The sequence below is a fragment of the Saimiri boliviensis genome, chromosome 10 (genome assembly GCF_048565385.1).
Source record: "Saimiri boliviensis isolate mSaiBol1 chromosome 10, mSaiBol1.pri, whole genome shotgun sequence".
Taxonomy (NCBI): domain Eukaryota; kingdom Metazoa; phylum Chordata; class Mammalia; order Primates; family Cebidae; genus Saimiri; species Saimiri boliviensis.
This window is the reverse complement of record NC_133458.1, coordinates 17,618,166-17,636,822: the sequence shown is the minus strand read 5'-3', so window position 1 is coordinate 17,636,822 and position 18,657 is coordinate 17,618,166. Positions and strand designations below refer to the sequence as shown.

Here is an 18,657-nt window from a genome sequence, read left to right as displayed (position 1 = left end):
GTGTTTGCACCCTCTGTGCCGGCAAGTACCATCCGTCCAAGGTTCAGCTCAAATGGCCCCTCTCCTACTGGCCAGTGGACAGAACTATTTTTATTTCTTTAAACACCCCTCCGAGTCTTTACATAGGCTGTTCCATATGCTAGCGTTACTAACACTTGTATTTAGTATTTTGACATTTTCTCTGGAAAACTTTAAGATTACAAATTAGAAGACTAGTTTAGTGTACTCCTGTGTGTCCCAGCCACCCAGCTGGAGCAAGGATTCACACATGCCATTCCAGCCTCATTTATTTTCCCACCCTTTCCCCCCTTCAGTTACTTTTTAAATCTCAGATGTCAGAACATGTCATCTGTCAATATTTTAGTACATATCTCTAAAAGAAGAATTCTTTTGGGGGGGTGGGGGTGAGAGTCTCCCTCCATTGCCCAGGCTGGAGTGCAGTGGTGCGATCTTGGCTCACTGCAACCTCCACCTTCCGGGTTCAAGCAATTCTCCTGCCTCAGCCTCCCAGGTAGCTGACATTATAGGTGCTTACCACGACACTGGGCTATTTTTACATTTTTAGTAGAGACAGGGTTTCGCCATGTTGCCCAGTCTGGTCTTGAACTCCTGGCCTCAAGTGATACACCTGCCTCAGCCTCCCAAAGTGCTGAGATGACAGGCGTGAGCCACCGTGCCTGGCCCAATAAGAACTCTTTTCTAAACATGACCACAATAGCGTTATCAACTAAAACCAAAATGCGCATTCACTCTTGAAAGCGTCAATAACCTGTGGGATTCACGGTTCCCTGGTTGATCCGTATTTGTTTAAGGTTGGTTGCAGCTGCCTCTGAACAAGCCCATCCATCCACTTTACACTGGCTTTTTCTCATTCATCCTAAAAATCTCAGCCTGGATGTTGTCGCTTCTTCCAGGCAGAGTCACTGATCTCAGATGTCTGGGATGTGTGTCCCTCGTCTGTTCTCCCATCTCACTCTTATCCATTTGGTTGTATCCTGATTGACTGGAAGCTCCAAGAGACTGGGTTATGTCCATGCGTTTTAAAGTTACATCTCCTGGGTCTAGCACAGTGCCTGGTGAATCATGCTCGCCAATTCCGTATGTATTCCCTGAGTATGTAAATGAAGGATCTCTCAAACAGAACTGGTTTTCTACTCCTCATAAGCCCAGTCAATAACACTTTACACATCCAGGTAATGATTTGTTTGGGAATCTGTTTCCCCAGTGGGCAGAGCCTTCTTGGACCCCAACACTCAGTCCAGCACCCAATCCATCCAAGGTGCCCATTGAGGGACTGGTGAATGAACGAGGACACTCAGAGTAAGTTCTGCGTTGAGTCTTTGGGTTCACAGGCGTTCCTCTCTGGGCATCATCTTACTCCTCTCTGTCGCAAAGGATCCTGCGAGGATTTCCAAGGTCCTTTCCCGGGATGGGAAGTTCCCATTTACCATGCGCTTGCTGCCCTCTGCTGGCAGGATTTGCTCAGGACCGCTCTGTCCCTGCTGTGTTCCTGAAAGCTGCAGGCAAAGCCAGCCACAGCTGGGCGGACCAGCCAGTAATGACTTGAGTTTTGTTTTCTCACTGGTTCGACTAACACGTAAGGTGTGTGCATCTCTCTGCCTCATCTGTCCACTTCTCCAATGTGGAGAAGTGCTCGGGTAGTTCTCGGACAGACAGACTGATGCCCTGACTGCACATTAGGACAGGGGGTTATAGAAGGAGAGCTGGTACCCAGGCCCCACCTCAGACCAGCACTGGGGAGTAGGGCCCAAGCATCCATCTATATTAAAGATATATAAAAATCTGGCTGCTTCTAACACACAGCCACATGTAGAACTGCTGAACCAAGAAGATCTTTACATGTGTATCTTTTTTAGAGATGGAGTTTCACTCTTGTTGCCCAGACTGGCGTGCAGTGGCATGATCTCAGCTCACTGCAGCCTCCACCTCCAAGGTCCAAGTGATTCTCCTGCCTCAGCCTCCAGAGTAGCTGGGACTACAGGCACCCACCACCATGCCCAGCTAATTTTTTGTACTTTTAGTAGAGATGGGGTTTCATCATGTTGGCCAGGCTGGTCTCAAACTCCTGACCTCAGGTGATCCACCCACATCAGCCTCCCAAAGTGCTGGGATTACAGGCGTGAACCACCATGCCTGGCCTACAGGTGTAGGTGTATCTTGATCTAAAAGGTAGAAGCATAAAAAAAAAAAAAAAAAAGCCCATCTAGGGAAAGAGTAAATAAAGACTTTGATTTTCTAACATAAAATTCCCTTAGCCTATCTCAAAAAGTTTTCTTTCTTTTACAAACCCTGAAAGCCTACAAGCCATACAGTTTTCTTTGGGGGACCAGCACCCATTAGGGGTGCTGCTCCCAGATCCGTTTCTCTTTTGGAGCTATGGTTCTCTGCTTTGGTGTGCCGCAGCTCTGTTTCTTATTTGATATATGTATACTCCTGCATTTGTTAAGATTCATTTGGTTGCATATAACGGAATTCAGAACATCGATAACTTCAGCCACAAGGGGGAACTTGTTGGAAGATACCAAGATGCCACCCACAGGGTTCCCTGCCAGGAACAGATGGCAAACAGGAACTGGAACCTGATGGGGCACCAAGAAATGGTCTCTCTGTCCTTTGCCTCGGCTTTGTGGCATATATCTGATTCATTTCTTCTCTCTTGAGGCCACCTGGTGTTTGCTGCTCATCAATCCACAAGGCGGAATGTGGCTGACAATGGCTCTCCACTTCCCTGTGTTGACTGCCGCCTGCTGGAGAAAAACTTCTTTTTCTTTGTCCCAGATCCAAATTTCCAGACTGGTCCCTTGGGCCAGTCAATCTTGGCGTGCGGGGCTGGCAACAGGATCTGTGAGGCCGGATGAGAAATGAAAGTGTGGTATAGTTTATTCCCAAAACGGGGGGAAGTGCCCGTCGTGGTACTCAGCAAGCTTCTTCACTTCTTCTGTAGCCTCTTTTTTTGACTTGTCATGGTGCTTTTTATTTTCCATTTACTGTCGTTCTAAGTAAACTCCAAATTTTAAATTATTAGCAAACATTTTACCATTCGTCTTTATATCAAGCAATGCCAGACTTAAATGTAAATTTCAGCACTTTTAACTCATGTGCAGAATCACTGAAATTACACAATTGGTGTTTTGTGACTTGTTTTGGCCAGAAGAGACAAACACAAACCAAACTCATGAAGATTGGAAGTAGGAAGAGGGAGTCCAGACCCTTCCAAGCGTCCAAGGGCCCTGTCAGCCACCAGACAGATGACTGAGATCCAACCAGGGAGGCAGAGTCTAGGGAAGTTAGTCCAGATGTCTCCCCTTCCCACAGCCTTCCCCAGCCAGCCACAGCAGACTAACTTCCAAGGACCTCTAAACCTCTGTGCTATGACACACTCAATGCCTGGGCCAGGAGTGGGCAGAGGCTTACCCCCAACAAGATGCAGCCTCTGGCCAGCTCCTCCGCATACACTGTGTGCTGCCAGCCTAAGGCAAGGACGGCCACCACCATGCCCACCCAAGATGCTGCAGGGTTGCATGCATCCTATCCTGGCCCTCTCTGTGCCTGTAGCCAGGACCCTGTGAAGTGTGGACAGCAACATCAGGGCAGAAAGGGGGAAGCCAGGCAGAGAGCACAAGAGGCTGAGAGCTGGTCGTGGGAGGCAGCCACGGCAGTGGCGGGGGCAAGGGGAATGCCTGAGCCAGGCTTCCAAAGCACAGATTCAAAGATAAAGTTATGTCCGGGTACGGTGGCTCACACCTGCAACCCCAGCACTTTGGGAGGCCAAGGCAGGCAGATCACCTGAGGTCGGGAGTTCGAGACCAGCCTGACCAACATGGAGAAACCCCGCCTCTACTAAAAATACAAAAACTTAGCGAGGCATGGTGGTATGTGCCTGTAATCCCAGCTACTTGGGAGGCTGAGGCAGGAGAATTGCTTAAACCCGGGAGGCAGAGGTTCGGGTGAAGCAAGATCACGCCATTGCACTCGAGCCTGGGCAACAATAGTGAAACTCTGTCTTTAAAAAAAAAAAGATAAAGTTATGTCTGGGTTTGGTGGCCCACGCCTGTAACCCCAGCACTTTGGGAGGCTGAGGCAGGCTGGAGTTTGAGACCAGCTTGGCAAACATGGTGAAACTCCATCTCTACTAAAACTACAAAAGTTTGCCAGGCATGGTGGCAGATGCCTATAATCCCAGCTACTCAGGAGGCTGAGGCAGGAGAATCGCTTGAACCTGAGAGGTGGAGGTTGCAGTGAGCCGAGATCACACCACTACACTTAAGCCTGGGTTACAGAACAAGACTCCGACTCAAAAAAAAAGAAAAGATAAGTTATAAAGACTCTCAGACAACAACCACAGAGCGTTAACCCCCATGCATAATGTCCTTTTCACAGGTCACTTGCTCAACCAGTTGCCCCAGTGGCCTGTGATGGGAGTGGGAAGTGTGGGGTTGAGTGATAACCTTCTAAAGGAACAGTTTCCCAGAAATGCAGATGAGAGCGCTTCGGGAAAACCAACCAGAACTTGTTCTTTTCATGACAAAGTAGGAATACCACCCTGGCCCTCTAAATTCATAAACAGGCTCAGACATGGAATCAAACTACCTATAATTTCTGTAACTTGATTTACAGGCATTGTTAAGCAGCTGCATTTTATTGAATGGCCATACCATGATAGATTAGCTAAGATACTGGCTATGGACCTCAAGAATCCACCTGTCCTGGCCCCTGCCCTTCTGCCCCCTCTGAACTGCCGTGCAATTCTAATAAGTTCCCAGGTGGCGCTGCTTCAGCTGCTGACCTCCGCCCACCCCAGGAGCTAACTTTGAGAACTGGCTGAGGTCCCAGGCAGGGGGGTCAGTGGCTGCTCCAGGGTTGTGAAGGGCTCCCCCTGCAGATGGAGGAACTAGGCCTCCTGGCACTCATTCCTGGAAAGGTGGTGGCTTCAGAATGGACTTTCCCGGGAGGCCGGCCTCCTGCTGCTCAGGGAAAAAGAGGGAAAGGAAGAAAGCAATCCCCCACACTGGGGACTCCTTCCGGATTAGCATTGTCTTAGGTGAAGAAAGTGAGGCCATCACCTACAACCAGATAACTCATTCCACCTGTGTGGGGAGAGCAGCAATAAGCTTCCTTCACCCCGGCGCGCCCACACCCTGCTCAAGAGCGCATGGGCACATGTGTCCATCTTCAGGCCAAGGAGGGAGAGCCAGGGAGTGACAGAGCGTCACTCCAGGAGAGTCGCCCAGGGGGTGTTAGGATCCCCCCACATCTGCACCCCTGAAATCTACTATTTTCCAACTGTTCCTAAGCTGACTTGGGCAGATGGAATCTCATTCCAACTTGAATTTTTATCATGGTAATTCATATTTCTTCTGTTTTGCCTGTTCGTATCCTTTGACCATTTTTCTAGCTAGTTGTCTTCTACTGATTGGTAGTAGCTCTTTGGTTTTTTGTTACTGTTAATCCTTTATAGATGTTGCGAATTTTTTATTTGCTATTTCACTATTTGCCTTTTAACTTCATGATCTGGCAATGAGTACCCTGTGACAGGCTCTTCGAGCCTCAGGTTTCTCATCTAAGCGATGGGAAGCAGCTGCCACCCTGGCTTGGTGGAGGAGTAAATAAGCCTCTGCTGCACTTGGTCGGCCACAGCATCAGCTCCCGGTGAATGCTGGCAGCTGTGGCAGCCGCTGCAGTTTATAACCGAACTTCTCTGGATTACCCTCAAAGACCCCTGAGCCCCAGGCCGGCACCATGAGATGTAAGCACAACAGAACACCCTGAGGGCCAGTCAGATGCAATTTGGGTCGTATCGACTTTCCATTCTGTGGCGTTTCTGTTTAAATATTTGCCAGAGTTGGAAACGAGATTGAAATTTAAGGAAAAGACAAAATGCTGTGAGAGTCAGGCTAACCCGAACTTCTCCCTTCCTCACGACCCCTCTGTTAGGCGGCCCCTGAGTTCTGCAGCCTCGAGGAAGGCCTGCCCTACCTGGACATGGTGATTGCAGAGACGCTGAGGATGTACCCACCAGCTTTCAGGTATGCCGCAGCCCCCTCCCCCACCCCAGCCTCCACTCCCTACCCCTGCCCCCTGCCCTACCCCACAGGTCAGGGCCCTCCTCCATCAGTTACCACATGTGTTTCTGGGAGGCAACCCCTGAGTCCTGGGTTCCTTTGTATCCCCAAGGGCACCTCAGATATCTGGCCCGCTTTCCTACAGGTTAACAACCTTCTCAAAGCTTCACTGACCTTTTCTTAACAAGGCCTTTCTCCCCAACCCAAGCCAGCCCTTTGGTCTCCTAGCCTTTGCTGAGTTTTGCCATTTCCCCTGCCTGTTCATTCATTCATTCATTCATTCATTCATTCATTCAGCAATTGTTTATCGAGCATCTGCTCTGTGCCAAGCACTGGGAAATCGGCTGTGTATAAAATAGATAAAAGTCCCTGACCGATCTTGGAGCTGGCATTCCAGTAGGGGACTGTCTGAGGCTTGGGAGCTCCTTCCTGCCATCCAACACCCCCAGCTGTCCCATCCTGGAGCTTCAACACAACTCACCCCCGCAAAAAGCCTCACCACCCCACCAGACGTCTGCATCAGGCTTACCTCACCTGGTCCTCCCTGCCTTTCCCCCCAGAGCTTTGAGCTGTCACTATGTTCCATGCTATATTCTTGGATACCTGCCTGCCACTCCATGACGTTTCACTAATGTACACATCAACCAGCTGGTCACACCAACCTGTGGGTACCTTGAGAGTAGAACCAAGTATTGTGCTGCTTTCAAACTCTCCCAAACAAGGCACTCCATAGAGAGGATGCCTTAATTCCTGTCCCCAGATCCTTACAGAGAGTGAAATAACAGCCAGGTTTCAGGTGCTAGAAACAGAAGCAGCACAAAGCATTAACCGTATGTGATAAATTCCACTCAACACTTTTATGAATTAATAGATCACATAAACCATATGGAGATACCTTTCACCATTTTTAAAGAGAATATGTAGATGATTTGAGGGTATTTCATCCTTGCACAGGGGCCATGCTAATCTTCCAATTGTAGTATATGTGCTGCCAAAGCGAGCACTCAAAATGGTATTTCAAAACAAAAGCATTACAAAGAATGCAGTTGCAGATATTGTCCAAATGTTCAAGTCCAGAAGCAAATACAGAAACTTTCAGTGGTGTGGTTCGTCCTCCAGCACGCAGGGTTTCGGATCTCGCTGTGGAAGCAGGCCAGTCACTCAGAGGCTCTGGGCACCCTCTCCCAATGCCAGCATTACGAACTGATGTGCAGCCCTGATCTTCTTGGGAGCCTCACACAAACGGTCATCCAATCTTTTTCTTTTTTTTTTCTTTTTTTTTTTTTTTTTTTTTTTTTTTTTGAGACAGAGTCTTGCTTTGTTACCTAGGCGGGAGTGCAATGGCACAATCTCAGCTCACTGAAACTTTCATCTCCTGGGTTCAAGCGATTCTCCTGTCTCAGCCTCCCAAGTAGCTGAGATTACAGGTGCCTGCCACCATGCCCAGCTAATTTTTTGTATTTTTAGTAGAGACAGTTTCACCATGTTGGCCAGGCTGGTCTCAAACTCCTGACCTCAGATGATCTGCCCTCATTGGCCTCCCAAAGTGCTGGGATCACAGGCATCAGCCACCACTCCCCGCCTTATTTTTCTCATGATTGATATCCAGCTTTCTTCCAAGGGGATTGTGGGCAGCTGATGTACATGTTAAAATGAAGTTCAAGATAGAGCATTCAGTGATCAAACTGAACAAAGGCCATTCAAAGGAAAGAAGGCCTTACAGGGCCCCAGAGGTGGCTGATAGCTGGGGTCCAGCCTTGGCTTGGTGACCAGGGCTCCTGGCCAAGACGGGGAGCAACCAAGCTGAACAGGTGTGTTCTCCAGCAAGAGGACCAGCAAGAGGACTTCCTGGACCTAAACTCAGTCAAGAATCCATCACACGAGACCTTGTATAGATATCACGTTGAATAACAAAGGCTCTTCAACATGGAAACGCGGTGGCCAACTCTCCACTGACCATCATGAACAGCAGAGCAGAAAAGGAAGTCAGTGTAGGCGGACCAGGAAGCCATGCTCTCATTTGAGGATCAGACAGAAACTAGAGAACCTGGATGAAGTCGTTAGAATTCACCGAACGGGTCTAAAGGGCGTATAGAAGGTGGTCTCGGCGCTGGCCTTGGTTTACTGTGTGATCGTGGGTGAGCCCCACGCTGCGCCTTCCTAGAGGTTAAGTGGGGACACACGCCTGCTTGGCTGGCCCGGCAGAAATGGATGAGAGGTAGTGAGTGGTGTAGGTGGAACTGCAGTGCCCACTCAGCTGCCTGCAGCGTGAGGTGTGTGGGGAGGAGCAGGGGCACCCGTCGGACAGTGGAATGCCCAGCTTCCATCCAGCTTCGCTCACCTGGGCCACCCCCGGCCCACACCACACTGACCCCACAACCCCCTACACCTCCACACCCGCCCCACACCTCCACATCTCCACACCCGCCCCACACCTCCACACCCACCCTCACCTCCACACCTGCCACACACCTCCACATCCACCCCACACCCACCCCAAACCTCCACACCCGCCTCACACCTCCACACCTGCCCCACACCCGCCCCCACCTCCACACCCGCCCCGCATCTCCACATCTCCACACCCGTCCCACACCTCCACACCTGCCCTTACCTCCACACCTGCCGCACACCTTCACATCCGCCCCACACATGCCCACACCTCCACATCCACCCCACACCCACCCACACCTCCACACCCACCCCAAACCTCCATACCTGCCCCACACCCGCCCTCACCTCCACACCCGCCCCACACATCCACACCCGCCCCACACCTGCTCCACACCTGCCCCACACCTGCCCCACACCTGCTCCACACCTGCCCCATGGGCATTTTTTGCCCTATCAGCTCTGCCAACTTTTCTTCTGATATGAGAGAGGCAAGGTCTCACAATCCTCACCTAGACCAGAGGACCATCTGCTTCTGCTCAAAGGATTTGGGGGTGAATGTAGGGAGTAGTGAGCCTTTTTGTTTATTTCATCTCAAAAAGCATGTTGACTTTTCCCAAGTGCTGACACAACTTTGACTTACTCATAGAAGAAAATCTGCATGGCCCTCGTGGGAAACACAGCAGCCCTGGCTGAGCACCACTGAGGTTACTGGGCTGCTGTGCGGTGTGGTTCCGAAGCCTCTGCTGGTCTCTTATGTGGCTCAGTCTACAGGGAAGGGAAGGCCCTATGTGCCTCCAGGTCCAGGCTGTAAGATGAAAAAGCAAGGTGCCAGGGAACAGCCTCGTCTGGCCCCTTTGGAACTTGGGGTGCAGATGCAACCCCCAGCTGCCTGCCCTGTTTCAGTGCTAGTGTTTGCTATCAGCTCCAAGCACATATAATTTCATTAGCAGCTCAGGATCTCCATGGGCTCCTGCAGCCCTGGCCTTTTTCTGTTCCTCTCTGTTACGTGAAAGGCTCATAATAGAGAGAGGGGGCAGCAAGGAGCCTCGAGTTACTCTCAATCTTTTATGGGCAGGAGCAGGGCGGAACAGTAATTACTGTAATCATTGCATTTCCTCTAGAATATTTAGGCAAGTCCAATCCTACAGCTTGAAGTAAAATCCAGCATAGAATTATTTTTAATTTTTAATTATTTATTGCCAAAATAGCATGTTTATACTTTAAAACACACACACACACACACACACACACACACACACACACACACAATCCCAGCCAGGTGCAGTAGCTCACACCTGTAATCCTAGCACTTTGGAAGGCTGAGGTGGGCAGATCACTTAAGGAGTTTGAGACAGCCTGGCCAACATGGTGAAACTCCATCTCTTCCAAAACTACAAAAATTAGCTGGGCGTGGTGATGCACACCTGTAATCCCAGCTGCTCAGGAGGCTGAGGCAGGAGAATTGCCTGAACCCGGGAGACGGAGGTTGCGGTGAGCCGAGATTATGCCACTGCACCCCAGCCTGGTGACAGAGCAAGACTCTGTCTCAAAAAAAAAAAAAAAAGTCTCCTAAACAATATAGAAGAATAAAAATTTTTTAAAGGCCCCCTGCCATCTTCATCCCAGTCCCATCCCCTAGAAAAGAGAAAGATAGAAATGTAAGTATTCTTCTAGAAATGTTACATTCATATGTAAGCATAGATAGTCTACCCTTTAAAAGTGAAGCATAAATGAAATTGTACGATTGCCCTTGGGTAAAATGAACAATCTGATCAAATATTCTCCTCTCTGGGAGAAGACGCTATCGGTAGGGACATACAGGGAACAGATTTTCAAACCCAAATTTCCTTCCTTCACCAGGAATCACTCAGAGGAGCCAAATCCACAAAGACAGAAATTAGAAGGCAGTCTGCCAGGGACCAGGGAGAGGGGAGGGGAGGGAGTTAGTGCTTAGGGGATACAGAATTCCAGTGGGGGAAGCGGAGAAAGCTCTGGAACTGGATGGCGGTGATGGTTGCACAATGAATGTAGTGACACCACAGAACTGCACACTTAAAATCGGTTCAAATGGTACATTTTATGCCATATCTATTTTACCACAATGAAATAATAAACAGGTCAGCAGATAAGTAATTAAATAAATCCAGCCTCACCAGAACCAATTCTGGTGTTGAAAGATTCCAGAATTCTCATGGCAGCTGATGGGTGGTTTGAGCCTGTCCTCGTTTGATGCTCTGGTGTCCTGTGAGAAGGACTCAAGACTCAGAAGATTGTTCATGGGTTCCAGCCATGTGGGGGTGGTACAGGAGTGGGAGCCCATGTGCGGAATGCGTTCGGGAAACAGACCTTTGCTACGTAGGGAGTGCATCTCGAGGCCCGCCTTGACAGGGGCTATGACTGGTGTCTCCTCCCAACCCCCACGTTACCTGGGATAGGAAAAGGCTGGAGGTCTGGAAGGCAGGAGGCAGGAAGGGGGGCTTCGTTTTCTTGCTGTGAGACAGATCTGCTGAAGTGGGATAATGCTGAAGTTCGAGAGAAACTTCTCAGTGGAAACCTTTAGTCACAGAAGTAATTGGCGAGGGTGTGGGCTGAGAGGTGTGGGGAGGTGACGAAGAGACGCTGGGCTGTAATTCTGCCCTTGACCTAAAAGGCTCTATCTCGTCCTTTAAAATCCCAAATCAACTGTAACCAGGACTTTTTTTTTTTTTGAGACAGAGTCTCGCTCTGTCACTCAGGTATGCAGTGGCGAAATCTCGGCTCACCACAACCTCTGCCTCCCTGCTTCAAGCGATTCTCATGCCTCAGCCTCCTGAGTATCTGGGACTACAAGCACATGACACCACGCCTGGCTAATTTTTGTATTTTTAGTAGAGACGGGGTTTCACCATGTTGGCCAGACTGGTCTCAAACTCTGACTGACTTCAGGTGATCCACCCACCTCCGCCTCCCAAAGTGCTGGGATTACAGGCATGAGCCACCAAACCCGGCCATGACCAGAACTCTTGAGAGCATGTACTCAACACTCAAAGTCCAAAAGTCTACTCCAGTTCAGGAAGAGACCAGTTCTTCAGCTCTCCACCTCGAATTTTGTTTCTAGAAGGTTACCTATAGGTCTCAAGGGTGACAGCACCCTTGTTTAACAGGAACGCAAAGCCAGCAGATCAGGAAAGGACACTTAGAAGGTTTGGAGTTTGAAACTGGGCATGTGACTTAACAATTTAGGAGCGAGGGGTTACAGGCAGGTGAGTTGAAGGGGGTTCTGACAGGTAAGACTGCTGTCTGGTAAGTGAACCGTTTACTCAAGCAAGTGAACCATTACCCTGATAGGAAAGCGGTTTGCCCAGACAAATTGGTTTGCATTCATTTCCTGAAGCCAACAGTGAAGTTATTTCTTGGTTCAGAGGCTTATCTTCCTTGGCAAGAGTTTTCTGGAGCAGAAAGGAAGTCCCTGACACAGGTGGTCTCAAGGCTCAGCCCAAGAGTTGAGTTGCGTAGTTCCAGGCAGACTTGTTTCCCAGGGTGTCCTGCGAGGCCGTAATCAACAAGGTACAAGCTTAAGAGAGCCATGCCAGGTTTCCACGTTGCAAGAGAGAGAGATTCACTGGTGTTTTCTGCAGTCACAGGTGTTCGTTCTAAGAAACGGGTGAGGTGAGGAATGTAGAACTCTCCCAGAAACCGGGAATGGCTCTCACAGGCAGACCTCATGGAAGAGACCCAAGCTGGGGGACTGGAAGGTGGGTCAGATGTTTCAGAAGCTACAGGGGCTTCAGCAGTCAGATTGGGGTGTGATCTCACAGCACCAGGAGCCCTGAACACCGGCCCGATGCTCAGCTCTGAATGCAGCTTGATCAGACAAACCTGGAGACCGCATTAATGCCAGCAGCTTCCAACACCCCTGACCTGCTCGTGGCCTTGTCTCAAACCCAGGTCCTAAACTACCTCTCGCTGTGCATCGCAAGTCACTGTCCGTCTTCCTGGTGTCTGATCTGCTGCCTTCTCCAATTCATGGCCTCACTTCACCCGTTGATTCCCTTTGACTTTCAGCGACAGGTTTTACCAACTAACTGCTGTGACTCCAGCCTCAGCTCTAGGGCCACAGAGCCTCAAGCACCTGGGACTTGCCCCAGCTCCACAGCCCTGTCCTACGCAGCCATCCTCGGGGAGAAGCAGACAAAACTATGTGTCAGAGACACGGCTCTGGTTGTCATGAGAAGACTGGATTGGAAAAGAGCTCGAGGAGAGATGAGAATCTCAGTTAAAGAGGACCCTGAAAGGCAGTAAAACATGGAGATGGCACCATATTCATCTTCTGATGAATCTGCAGACAGAGGAGGGAGGAGTCCAGGGTGGCTTCCGGTTTCTGGCTTGCTCAAGCCTGTGTGGGAAACAGAAGGAGGAGAAGATTCTGATAATCTGCTGCTGCTCAGGCCAACTTTCGAGGATCTTATGGACTGTCCAGGGGAGAGGCCGGGTCTGTGGGCAGAAATAGAACGTGGGGTTCAGGCCGGGGCTGAGGTAGGAGGCTTAGGAGATAATGGAAGTCGAATCTGGGAGTGTGGACAAAATCCCTGGGAAGCACCAGGATTTAAGAGGATTCAGAAGAGCCTGCCAATGAGAGGGAGAAGGAGCGCCAGCGATGGAATAGGAAACCCACACAAATAATGTTATTAGAAATCAAGGAAAGAGGCCAGGCACGGTGGTTCATACCTGTAATCCCAGGACTTTGGGAGGCTAAGGCGAGTGGATCACAAGGTCAGGAGTTTGAGACCAGCCTGGCCACGATGATAAAACCCTGTCTCTATTAAAAATACAAATACTAGCTGGGCGCGGTGGTGGGCACCTATAATCCCAGCTACCAGGGAGGCTGAGGCAGGAAAGTCACTTTAACCTGGGAGGCAGAGGTTGCAGTGAGCCGAGATTGCGCCACTGCACTCTAGTACTCTAGTCTGGGTAACAGAGCAAGACCTGTCTCAAAGAAAAAAAAAAAAAAAAGAGGAAGAGGAGGAGGAAGAAAAAGGAAGGAGGAGGAGGAGGACCCAGCATGAACAGCAGGTGAATCTGGGTAAAGGACACACGGGTACCTTACGTGCTGTTCTTCAACTTTTCTGTAAGTTCAGAATTATTTCCAAATGAAAACAGAAAAAACGGAACATGCAGGAGGAAGACAGTCAATGATGCCGACGAACCAAGGCAGATGACGACTGAGGAGTATTCATCAGTCGTGCCCATGAATGGTCTTTGGGGATCTTGGCATGGGGACCATCCACGAGAGGGAGGGGACAGATGTCAGGCAGCAGGGCTAGGCAGTGAAATAGGAGCAGAGGGAGTGACAGGTGAGTGAGGGCAGTTTTAAGAGGATTGACTGTGGATGGGAAGATAGGACGGGCTGGGCCCAGGAATGACCCTCCAAGCCCCCACTATGAAAGCAATCCTTCCAAAGCACTTTGCACCCCAACACAGGGCACAAGAGGGGCCCCTGAGTACTTGACAAATGGATTCATGAAGGGATGGATGAGTGAATTTTCATCAAGGACCAAGCGAGCCTAGCCTCGGGGCTGCAGGCTCCTAGGCAGTGAGGGCTAATGGGGTGGGGGCTTGGTTACCCTGGGAAGGGGGCTGAGCCGGGGGTCGTCTGTCCCCCAGCCTCATTCCGCACACTGTGCTGCCTGCCGCTGCTCTCCTTCACACTCAGACTCCGCGTGCTCATCGCATTTGGTGTTTCCCTCAGGTTCACACGGGAAGCGGCTCAGGACTGTGAGGTGCTGGGGCAGCAGATCCCCGCAGGCGCCGTGCTGGAGGTGGCCGTGGGTGCCCTGCACCATGACCCAGAGCACTGGCCAAGCCCCGAGACCTTCGACCCTGAACGGTGAGTGCTGCCCCCATTAAAAAGCTCTGAAGGGATGTGTGTGTGTGGGGTCAAAATTGACCAGTGGAGGCAGCAGCCGGGAGGTACAGACTTAGCAACACTGTCCCCAGTAGTCAAAAGTTATGGGAATTCAGAGATGTTTGCAAGGCATGATTTCCAAAGGAAATGATTATACCATTGTTTCAAGTTCCAAAGTGAATCCAGAGGTTTAGCATTTCAGCAGCCCTGCATGCAAGGAACAAGGCAGTTTCAAATGATTGTCTCCCATTCGTTCAAGCCAGGACATGGGGTACAGGATTGTATTTAAGGTCTGCACTGGAAAGTAACAGAACATCATTTCCTGTTTTTAAAATAGGCAGTTATGCCAAAACCACAGCTTCAGCCAGTGTCTCCGTGTCTACACTCAAGGGGTCCACTGGTTGACCCGGGTCCCCTCCTTCCAACACTGGCTTCGGTTCATTGTCTCATTTCACTTCTGGGCTCTGTGGTTGGAAACATCTGAGCAGGCGGCCACACCCTGGTCCTCATCAGAACCAGTCACTATCCCCCGTGTGTGAGATCTGGCAAGGGAAGGGCTGGGCCGGCACTAGTTGCGTTTTCACCTTTCATGGCTCCAACTGAACTCAGCCCAACTCTACAACCCAGCCACTGGGAAAGTGTGAGCAATGGGATCTATGCAGATAATATTCCAGTCAGCAGCTCCTGAACACGCCGCAGCCACAAGGCTTACAGCCTCACGATAAAGCCCAGAGGCAGTAAGAAGTGAGCTCGCTCTTACAGAAGAGTGAGTGCCATCTAGCTTCACTGTCATGGGCCACACTCTGCAGGCAAATGCGCTATTTGGTGAGAGATTTAGCAGTTCTGAGGAAGGGCCTCCAGCCGTCCAGGTACTGCAGCTCCCAATGGGTCAAGTGTCCAGTGCTGGGGCCTGTCAAGCAAGTGTGGGCAGGGGAGTCACTGCCAGTGTGGCTCAAGGGACCAGCAGGGCAAGCAAGCAGGACATGGTCCCCAGGGAGGGCTGGGGAGGTGCAGAGGCGCCTGGTACCCTGCCAAAGAAGTAAGCAGGTGTCGGCTGAGTCATTCTGTGGGAGGGGAGATGGTGCCATGGGCCCAGGTGAAGGCTGTGATTGCCGAGCCCTGTGGTTCAGGGATGCTGTGTTTTGACTCTAATTGTGGGTGGTAGAAAGTCTGTGGGCTTATTAGCCATGCGCTGAAGTCCTAAGGAGACAGGGAGGGCGCTGTGGACATTGCAGGTGATTCTGTGAATTCAGCTCTGCCAGGGCTGTGCAGGAAGACAGGCGGACAGGAGCAGAGTGGGACTGAGGCTCAGGAATGAGCAGCCACCAGCTCCCAGAGCCTTCGGGACATCCTTGACTCAGATGCAGGGGTGGCTCAGCTGGAGCACAGGGCTGCAGAGGGGAGGGAGCGGGTGTTCTGAGCCAGCCCTGACCACACGGACCTGCAGGTTTACGGCTGAGGCCCGGCGGCAGCACCGGCCCTTCACGTACCTGCCCTTTGGGGCCGGCCCACGCAGCTGCCTCGGGGTGCGGCTGGGGCTGCTGGAAGTCAAGCTGACACTGCTCCACGTGCTGCACAAGTTCCGGTTCCAAGCCTGCCCTGAGACCCAGGTGAGGCCCCACTGCCCCGGGAGCGGGGTCAGGGTCGGGGTGGGGGCAACCCAGTTCTCTGCACCAGAGCTCTTCCCTCCATGAGCTTGGGCGAGCTTCTTAACCTCCCTTGGCCTCAGTTTATTAATCTGTAAATCAGGGATGATAGTAATACCCTCTGCCTCTCAACATCCTGTGAGGATTCAGTGAGTTCACACAGTGCTCAGCTAAGCCCTGGTGCACTAACCCGAGCACGTGCTGACCATCATTATTATTATTGCTCTCTGCACATCAGGGCTGGACCTCACCTGGCTGTAGCTCTTCCCTCTTTCCAAGAGCACACAGACAATGGCCTCTGCAGTTGTGACATGTGCCTATCTTGGGGGTGGGGGGGTGCATGGCTTGTCCTGCAGAAGCTGGGGACACATCCTCTGGCCCCTCCTGACCGAGTAAGGTGCTGTGTGCTTGGAGGGGAAGCTGAGGGGTTTCAGCTCCTTGAGGGGTGCCCCCAGCTTTGCCTTCCCCCCTCCTGCACTCACGTGTCCCCATGGCATCAGCCTGGTCCCTCTCACAGGTGGCGACACAGACTCTTCCCAACACCACAGGCTTTCATTCCTGAGGTCCTCAACTGGTGCACAGACCCTGTCCTCACCCAGAGGGCTGGGGTCTCCTGAAATGCGGCCCCGCCCACCTTCCAGCCCTGTTTCCCCCACCCATCACACACTCCAGAACCAGCAGACCAGTTCCTCCACAATAGGTCGGGAGCTTATATGCCCCCCACCTCACGCTGACAGCAATCCTACAGAGTAGGTGTTAATATTCCCATTCTTCAGATGAAGAACCAAAGCTCAGAGAGGTTAAATAACCTGCCTAAGGACACACAGTTAGACTGCAGGCTTTGTGATGGCAGGGACCCAGCCTGTCATATTCATTATTGGACTTTCCAGCATCTAGCTTGATGCCATGCGCATGGCAGGTACTCACTTATTCAGTCAATAAACATTAATGAACAAATGGATGAGCAGCCAGAGACTAAAGAAACGTAGGTCCTGACCCAGATCCTGTTCACTCCCAAGTCCTCCCTCCTTCCTGACTTCCAGCTGCATCTCTGCACAGCGTTGGCTATTCCCTGACCAGCCTGACCATTGCTGTCCCCTGCACCTATCATGCTGGTCCTGCCACCCAGAACCCTCTGTTCAGCTGCAGACCTGGAGAGGTGAGCATAGGAAAGCATAAGGACACAGGGACAGCGACAATTCTAGATTGAGACAGGCAGTGCCTCTGACAGAGAACCTGGGACTGGCTGCTGGTCCTGGAGGAATCATGAGCTTGGTTGGAGGAAACAGTCTGAGGTACTGAAAATGAACTCGTCCACACACTCTGGGCTGGAGAGAGGGAGGGGCACGTCGGCAGCACCCGCCAAACCAAGTGAGGTCAAGGGGCAGAGGAGCAGCCCCACAGCCTCGGGACTTACACATGTGCGGGGCTTGACTCCCTTCCCCATGATCTCGACGTACAGTACAGCAGCCAGACCAGTCTCCTAGAACACTTAACGCCTGGCACTCCCCGACTTAAGAAGCAGACATGAGTCCCAGAGCCTGCTGGATCCAGGGAGAATGCATTCCGAATTCGAGACAAGGCTGAGCCCATTCTGCATTCCCCACCCCAACTTCCCACTCCGAGAGGGCTCCCCATTGGTCCACGTCTGCTCAGACACGTGCTGGGAACTGCAGCTTTTTCAGGTGCCTTTGAGGGCTGTGGTTCCCACAGGAGACAAGTGCAGGCCCACTGAGACCCTGGAGACTCAGCTGTGAAGGCTTGCATTAGCCATTGGGTCATAATTTCACTTACAGCTCCAGAGGAAACCCGACTTCTTGAGTAATCCTTTGGCTTTTCTTTGAAGCTCCCAGTCCACCACCGGCTCTGCCTTTTAAGGTGGACATAAGAAAGCTTTCTGGATGTCAGTGAGGCCAGACCACAGCATGCATGAGCGGAACAGAATGAAGCTGCTCTCCCCAAAGCCCCTCGGCCAGAGGGCATTGCTCAGTTACTGGCCAGGACTGGGGAGTGAGATGAGGATCAGCAGGGATGGCTAGAGTCACTGGAAGATAGGTTTGGGGCTTTGCTCTCTGCTTTCTTCTTGTGTGAACTTGGACAAGGGACTTGGCCTTCCTGAACCTCCAAGTCTTCATTAGTACAGTGAGGCGCTACTATCTCTGACAAGTATTTTAATTTTCTCTATTTTAGGTGCCACTGCAGCTAGAATCCACATCTGCTCTAGGTCCAAAAAATGGTGTCTATATCAAGATTGTACCCCGCTGACACAGACGGCCACCAGGGGAAGGAGGGTACCCCCAAATTCAAAATAAGTCCTGAGTGTGAAAATTCAGATTTTTGGGAAAATGTCACTGAAGTGATTGAAAGAGTCCTGGCCTGCAAGGATAAAAGAAGTTATCTCTGTAACATTCCCTAAATGCTTAATAAACGTTTGTTGCACTTGGTTTTGACATTGCCAGTGGGGTTTGCACTGACTCTCTAAATGAAGGATTGCTGATAAGTGAAAATGTAGTTTTGACAAAATAACCAAGAATGTGAGGTTTTAAAGGAAGTCTCAGGCTCATGCTGAAAGGAATCTATGGCGCAGGGCACAGGAGGACACCCAGGTAAGCCTGTCCAGATGGCACCAGCTAGTGGCTCTTCCAGCTTC

General features: G+C 51.0%; 1 protein-coding gene and 1 pseudogene across 2 annotated transcripts in view; one reads left to right on the top strand and one right to left on the bottom strand.

Annotated features, from left to right (window-relative positions):
- TBXAS1 (thromboxane A synthase 1) overlaps positions 1-18,457 on the top strand; it is a 184,866-nt gene extending 166,409 nt beyond the window's left edge. For both annotated transcript variants that reach the window (XM_074379003.1, XM_003929758.4), the window contains 4 exons: positions 5,956-6,047; positions 14,206-14,343; positions 15,809-15,971; positions 18,198-18,457. In XM_074379003.1, the coding sequence (XP_074235104.1) occupies positions 5,956-6,047; positions 14,206-14,343; positions 15,809-15,971; positions 18,198-18,272 (468 nt within the window). In that variant the 3' untranslated portion in view covers positions 18,273-18,457. The remainder of the gene's footprint in view (positions 1-5,955; positions 6,048-14,205; positions 14,344-15,808; positions 15,972-18,197) is intronic.
- LOC120365468 (U6 spliceosomal RNA) lies at positions 6,993-7,087 on the bottom strand (annotated as a pseudogene).
- Positions 18,458-18,657: the final 200 nt, after the last annotated feature.